The sequence below is a fragment of the Phoca vitulina genome, unplaced genomic scaffold, assembly GCF_004348235.1.
Source record: "Phoca vitulina isolate PV1807 unplaced genomic scaffold, GSC_HSeal_1.0 scaffold36, whole genome shotgun sequence".
In the NCBI taxonomy this organism is placed as follows: domain Eukaryota; kingdom Metazoa; phylum Chordata; class Mammalia; order Carnivora; family Phocidae; genus Phoca; species Phoca vitulina.
The window spans coordinates 11686428-11693661 of NW_022589739.1; the positions used below are offsets into that span (position 1 = coordinate 11686428).

At 47.6% G+C, this 7234-nt stretch overlaps 1 protein-coding gene across 2 annotated transcripts; it reads left to right on the top strand.

Annotated features, from left to right (window-relative positions):
- The first annotated feature begins 1584 nt into the window (after nt 1-1584).
- Nucleotides 1585-6781, top strand: TRIM68 (tripartite motif containing 68). Of its 2 annotated transcripts, none has more exons than XM_032427259.1 (6): nt 1585-2010; nt 3689-3784; nt 4635-4895; nt 5294-5316; nt 5903-6003; nt 6205-6781. In XM_032427259.1, exons 1-6 carry the CDS (start codon nt 1585-1587, stop codon nt 6753-6755), a joined length of 1458 nt encoding a protein of 485 aa, XP_032283150.1. In that variant the 3' UTR covers nt 6756-6781. The 2 variants fall into 2 exon arrangements, with proteins under 2 accessions (XP_032283150.1, XP_032283151.1); XM_032427260.1 differs by having other exon boundaries at nt 1926-2010; nt 3689-3755.
- Nucleotides 6782-7234: the final 453 nt, after the last annotated feature.

Genomic DNA, 7234 nt, shown 5'->3' on the forward strand with positions numbered 1-7234 from the left:
TGAAACCATATGATAATTGACTTTCTCTGGATAAAGAAGATGTGGTCTCTCTCTTTTTAAAAAAGATTTTATTTATATATTTGAGAGAGAGAGAGCGTGAGAGAGAGCATGAGAGAGAGAGCACAAGCAGAGGGGAGGGGGTAGAAGGAGAAGCAGATTCCCCGCTGAACAGGGAGCCCGATGCAGGACTTGATCCCAGGACCCTGAGATGACCTGAGCCAAAGGCAGACGCTTAACCGACTGAGCCACCCAGGCACCCAATTTCTCTCTCTTGAATTTTTATTCTACCGTGAAGCTAGAGAGGTTAAGTAATTTGCCCAGGATAGAATGGTGGGGCCCAGGACCAAGCGTCCGTAAAATGAAAACAGTAGAATAATGGTTTCCATTTAGGGTTGTGAAATAAACTGAGTTAATCTGTGTAAAGGGCTCAGAATAGTGCCTGGCACACAGTGTAAGTGCTTAAGGAGTGTTTGCTATTATTTTTACTGTATAATATGCTCTCAATTACCTCACAAATTATAAAAACATTTTGGGTCTAGGAGCTATTTCCTATGTCTACCTGGTTTATTTATTCAACAACAGCATGGCAGACACCATTTAGGTATGGAGGATACAGCCATGACTAGGACCAACAGGGCTCTTGCCTTTATAGATTCTGGCTGGTAACACAGACTTGGAAAGTAAACAAAGAAATACTATCTACTGAGCCAAAAGTCTGCCATTGATCATTCAAGTTCCATACTCTTATCTGGCCCTGGCAAAAATCTCAGGTTTCTTGCTGGGGTAGTGACTTCATCAATATGGGTTTGACTGTCATCAGATGAGCTGTGTTTTTATCTTCCAGTGGGTGTTGTTTCATCTCTGCTTCTAAACGTATCACTGAAGGCTGAGGAGAGTGTCTTGGCTACTTAGTGAATGCTAGTGCTAGAGAAATTGGCAGGAGTTTAGAGGGTGTGGAGAAAGCATTGCTGGTTCCCTTATACTTTACACTCAAGTGTGCAACGCAAGAGAACAAACTGAGCATATAGGCAATGGTCTACTGGCATATTACCTTTTTTGCACCTTGAAGTATATAAATAGACATATAAACATACTAGATAGTAAGGCTAGGGGTATTTCTGGCCTTATTTTGGATACTGAAACACCACATTTTGTGGGACCTTTCCCAAGCTCAAAAGAAACAATACTGATTTGGAGAGTGTGATTGAAGTAGGGTAGGAATGGTCTGGTGAGCAAACTCAGAGGAGAATCAGAGATGACCAAATGAATGAAAACTGAAAACTCCCAATATCCACTCACTTAGGCATCCCCAGATGTCTCCACAGTGGTATGGATAATGTGACCCAGTCGGAACCTCAGTTGAGAAGGCCAGCACTTATATTAACTAAGGTCAATAAAGGATCCAAAGGAGGAAGTTGGTTTGTTTTTTTTTTCAGTCACTAATTCTCCCTTTTACTGATCCCTTTGCTCTTCAACAGAAGAACATTTTTATCTTACTTGTTGTTTTCTTCTTTTTCTTCTTCTCAGCCTTGACTACTTCTGCCTGGCTGTATTCATGTTCTGAGGAGGGACTGAGAAGGAGCCATGGAGGCTGCAGCATTGGTGGAAGCCATTGTGGAAGAAGTGGCCTGTCCCATCTGCATGACCTTCCTGAGGGAGCCTGTGAGCATCGACTGTGGCCACAGTTTCTGCCACGGCTGTCTCTCTGGACTATGGGAGGTCCCAGGAGAATCCCAGAACTGGGGTTACAGCTGTCCCCTCTGCCGGGCTCCTGTCCAGCCAAGGAACCTGCGGCCCAATTGGCAGCTGGCCAACGTTGTAGAAAAAGTTCGTCTGCTGGGGCTGCATCCAGGAATGGGGCTGAAGGGCGACGTGTGTGAGCTCCACAGGGAACAGCTAAAGATGTTCTGCAAAGAGGATGGCCTGATCATGTGTGAGGCCTGCAGCCAGTCCCCTGAGCATGAGGCCCACAGTGTCTTGCCCATGGAGGATGTCACCTGGGAATATAAGGTGGGAGATGGAGGCCAGCCACCCCGGTCTCTCTCCTGCCCCATTCTTGGCTATCTCCAGATCAAGGACTTGACCAGGAGCCCCAGAGACTAAATGAGAGCTGATTCCTTTGGCTCCTCACACCCACAGATCCTGGGGACCTGATGTAGTGAGCCACACCTCTCCTTGCATTTCCTTCCCTCCCACATCCACACCCCTTCCCTGATACCAGCATGGCTTAATGCCTAATCCAAACATGGTTTCCATACTGAGAATTTGAAGGAGACCAATTTGGGTTAGCTGGGGTTCTGAGTGCCTCGGAGGAGTTCGGGCATGAGACGGTCAAGGCTGCACCCTGCAGAACCTGCAAACTCTTCCTCACACTGCCACCAGTAGTCATTTGGCAGAGTCACTTCAACTCCCTCTGTTATCGACAAAACTGAGGCTTAGAAATTTGAGATCATGATCATTGATTTTAGACCTGGAAGGGACCATGGCTGAATGATTTAGGATTGAGTGAGATTAATCTAACATTATAAGGTAGCTGTGACTTTAGATTAAATTAGTTAAAGGAAGATCAAAGGCTAGGACTCAAGTCTTGCTCTTCAGCCAGTGTTCTTTCTCCTCTCCCTACCCTTTTTTTTTTGGGGGGGGGGTGGTTATCTCTGTCATACCTGCTACTCCTTTTCTATTGTTACCTTCATCAGCTTCCAGCTTCCTGCTCTTTCCTCAGATGTCCACGCTGACATATCTTTATCAGGTTCATTATCCCAGTGATTCTGTGATCCATTGATCTAGTACTGGTCTTAATTCTCTTTCTTGAAGTTGAGATTAGAAGGTAAGAGTGTAAGACAAATCCCCTGAATTTCAAGGTGTTTTCCTATGCACGAATAATTTCTAAAAAATTATACGTATTTACTCACTCATTTTACTTTGAGTTTTAAAATAGGGAGGTAGTGAAATATAGGCGTAGCAGTTAGAGAGCTGGGTTAAATCCCAGCCCAACCATTTACTAGCTAAATGACTTTGAGTAGTTCACTCACTAAGCCTGAGTTTTCTTACCTATAAAATAGGGATAATACTCAAGGGGTCATGAGTACTAAATGTAGATTTAGTGCTGAAGCCACATATGGCACCTGGTAAATCTTTAATAAAATGGTTAATATTTTTATCAGAACACTTTATGCTTTCCAGCAATAAACTGTTGTAGTATTCTAGGATACTGCTTCTCACCTTTAATTTGCATGTGAACCACCCAAGGATCTTGCTAAAATTCAGGTTCTAATTCAGTAGGTCTGGGGTGAGTCTAGGGTTCTGCATTTCTAGCAAGCTCTCTGGTATTGTGGATGCTGCTAACCCACTTGGACCACACTTTGAATAACACTTTGAATAAGGTTTTAAGAGGCCATGGGATAACAAGGCAGATACGGATAAAAATAAGCATGGATAGGAATGTCTAAGGTTGGAAATGGACCTTTTCTTCTGCTTTACAGAAACTTGGAAACTGTGGGAGCTGAAATGATTGTGGGTTGGAGAGCTGCCCTGGATGTCATCTGGGCAGGAATCACTCCCTCTGTGGCATTCATTCTGGCCCATTGCCCGAGGGACGCTTATTTTCCCATCACCTGCCAATGCTAGGAAGCCTTGTCATTAACCTTGGCTGCCGGACGTGTCCTCACAATTTTTTTACTTCTTTCAGTGGGAACTCCATGAGGCTCTGGAGCATCTGAGGAAAGAGCAAGATGAGGCCTGGAAGCTGGAAGTTGGTGAGAGGAAACGAACTGCCAACTGGAAGGCAGGTTGCCACCTGGGGGAGGGAGACTGTATGGTCACTGTGTTGTCCGGGAGCTGACCTGTGGCCGCATCCTCTTCCTCGTCTCTGTGCAGAATGTGGTGTTGAAGTCAGAGAGCCTGGGCTTCTCCAACCAGCGTTCTCTAGCAAGTGCGTGGCCTTAGGCAGGCCATGTACCCTCTCGATTCCAGTTTCTTGATAGTGATAAAGGGATAACCTCTGGGTTTATGTCCACGTACGTGAGAAAGGAAAACTATGTGATTCAGGTATGCATTAGTTCACAGTGGTAAGACTTATACAGTGCTTAGTAAAGCATGGTTTCTGTTTCACTTTCCCCAGGTAGAGCATTTTTACTAAAAGTTAAGTTATTAAAATATTAGAAAATCATCCCTGTGATAAACTTGAGGACCATAACTACCAAACCATCGAACTTTTGATCCACAGAACGTAACACTGAGCCAGTCTAAGAAAGCATAGGGAATTGATATGATATCAGTAAGGAGCAAAACTCATAGTGTAGTTAAGCTACACTGCCTTAGAGGCCTAAGTGTAATCCTTCTGGTCATTATTCTGAAAATGGAATATATTATTCTGAGAATAGAGAATAGCCTAGAGGATATAGTACCAAGATAATATCCCGGGCCCTATTAGGGTCAGTAAGAGTAGTGAGAGGGACCCAGAAGCCAGAGAGGTAGACAAAACGGTCTCCTTTATCTGGGCTTCTGCGGTGCCTGATACACAGTTGGTACCCATACATTCCAGAGTGTGTGTGTATGCATGTGCCAGCGCCCTCAGGCCTGGGGGGCCCTCACAGGTACAGAATCAGCGCTGATTTCTGGTCCTGGCTCTACAGATACAGGTGGAAACCCGAAAGCAGAGTATCATGTGGGAGTTTGAGAAATACCGGCGATTACTAAAGAAAAAACAGCCACCAGGTCGGCGACTGGAGGTGGAAGCGGCCGCAGCTCTGGCCAGCCTAGAGCAGGAAGAGGGGGAGACCATGCAAAAGCTGGAGCAGAATCACAATGAGCTCATCCAGCAGAGCCGAGTGCTGTGGAGGATGATTGCAGAGCTGGAAGAGAGGTCTCAGAGGCCTGTCCGCTGGATGCTGCAGGTACATGGCGGGTTTTTCTGGGAACTCTGAAGGAGAGCTGAAGATGGTGTGGGACTCCAGGAGAGGATTCGCTAGCCTTCAGTGGGGCCTGTCAGCGCTCTGCCCGCCAGACGTGGATCCCATATACCACCCCCTCCACTCTGCCTGCTGCTCTACCCCTCGCATGGCCTTTTGTCGCCTTGTAGGTGGACAGCACTCAGGCAGCTCTGGCATAATACCCGTACCTCCCCTCTGGCCTGGGAGTCAAGGTGGAGTCTGAAGTCAAGAAGTATAGCCTTGCTCTCTGCCTCCCTTGCCCTTGGAGAAACCCCCTCCCAGAGCTCAGTGTTGTCTGGTCCCTCTGAGGAATAGCACATACTCATGTCCTGCTTTTTTTTTTTTTTTTTTCCTCCTTCTAGGGTATTCAGGAAGTCTTAAACAGGTATGTTCCCATCCTTGGAGCCCCTAAGCTGCCCTATAAGGGGTAGTGGGGCCTGGCCAGAGGCAGAAATAGGGAAGGAACATAGACCTGGTACCCACAGAAGAGTGGCTGCTGGTGCATAAGCATCATCTTTCATTGTATTTGCTAAAGAAGCTTTGTTCATCAGTCTTTTTCCTTTCTTTGTACTCAGTCAAATTCATTTCAAGTATTACCAATAAGAATTTCAGACAAAGTTATAAAATATGTAGTCTCAGGTAGATTGCCCAAGAAAGGAAAAAGACCGCAGATGTCTCCAGTGATGCTCTGGCCTGAGTACTGGCCTTTCTCCTTTGTGGCACACTGCTTCCTCCCCCAGTGCCAAATGCACATCTGCCCCTTCCCCAGCACAAGAATGCAAGTGTTCTCTCTGTGCCACAAACCATTCAGGCTCAGTCCAATAATCATCACATCCCTGCTTTGCCTGGTGTTGCTGGGGAGGGGCACCCCATTGACTATCTCTGGCCAAGCCCGTTTTTGCTATGGTAAGGGAAGGCCCATATGGCAGAAGCAGGATTTCTGGCCCCAAGGCTTACCCCTTCTCTGCCAGGAGCAAGTCTTGGAGTCTGCGGAGGCCCGAACCAATCTCCCTGGAGCTAAAGACGGATTGCCGCGTGCTGGGGCTAAGAGAGATTTTGAAGACCTATGCAGGTAATGAATGCTAGGAGAGGTTATGGTGGGCGGTGGGAGGGACCCCGCCTAGAGAATGAAAATGGTTCAGTGCCCTCTGGATGCCCCAGCTCTCCCCCGTCCTGCTCATCTCTGAAAAAACTGTGGCTGTGTTTATCAGAGAGACCACACCCATGCCCTCTGCTGCGGGTCAGTGTCATCAACCAGGATCTTTCTCCCCAGCTGACGTGCGTCTGGATCCAGACACCGCTTATTCTCGCCTCATTGTGTCTGAGGACAGAAAATGCGTGCGGTACGGAGACACCAAGCAGAAACTGCCCGACAATCCTGAGAGATTTTACCGCTACAATATCGTCCTGGGCAGCCAGGGCATCTCCTCAGGCCGGCACTACTGGGAGGTGGAAGTGGGAGACAGGTCAGAATGGGGCCTGGGAGTGTGTAAGGAAAATGTAGACCGGAAGGAAGTGGTCTATCTATCCCCCCACTATGGATTCTGGGTGATCAGGCTGCGGAAGGGAAATGAGTACCGAGCAGGCACCGATGAATACCCCCTCCTGTCCTTGCCAGTCCCTCCCCGCCGGGTGGGGGTCTTCCTAGATTATGAGGCCCATGATATCTCTTTCTACAATGTGACTGACAACGGCTCTCACATTTTCACTTTCCCCCACTATCCCTTCCCTGGGCGTCTCCTGCCCTACTTTAGTCCTTGCTACAGCATTGGAGCGAACAACACAGCTCCTCTGGCCATCTGCTCCCTGGACGGGGAGGACTAAGAGGGCCACCATCCTAGCCAGAGGCCTTGGAGTTTCACCTGGCCCACAAGGGTCTTGGAGGGTCCTGCCACCAACAAAGATCCCCTTGAACTAAGCTGAGTCGAGGATCCAGGGAGCCCTCTGCCTGACCCAGTAGTCTATTGCTACTGGGCCAAGGTCTCTCACTAACCTACTCATGTATAAAAGCTGAGGCTCAGTCAAATGAGCATGGAACCCCTGTGAGGGAAGCATGACAGGGCTGAGGACGAGGATCAGAGCAGTTGTAAGATAATGTGTTCGTGTAAGTCAGGATTCTGTCCTTTCTGTAGCTCGTGCTCTTCCCCAGTCCCTGAGGGTGCCATAAGTAAGTCAGCGAGGGTGGTGAAGTAGATCCAACCTACAGGAAACCCTTTGCATAGGGTTTACCAAAAAGCCAAAAGATAATTGTTCATGTCCAGAGCTGGTTACTGTGCTGATTCCAGGATAGGATGCTTTGCCCG

Bases quoted from the DNA above. Each gene is read 5' to 3' on its own strand.
- TRIM68 (XM_032427259.1), top strand. From the start codon at position 1,585: ATGGAGGCTGCAGCATTGGTGGAAGCCATTGTGGAAGAAGTGGCCTGT. The intron at 3,785-4,634 runs GCAGGTTGCCAC...CTGGCTCTACAG, and splicing joins AACGAACTGCCAACTGGAAG to ATACAGGTGGAAACCCGAAA. The intron at 4,896-5,293 runs GTACATGGCGGG...TCCTCCTTCTAG, and splicing joins CTGTCCGCTGGATGCTGCAG to GGTATTCAGGAAGTCTTAAA.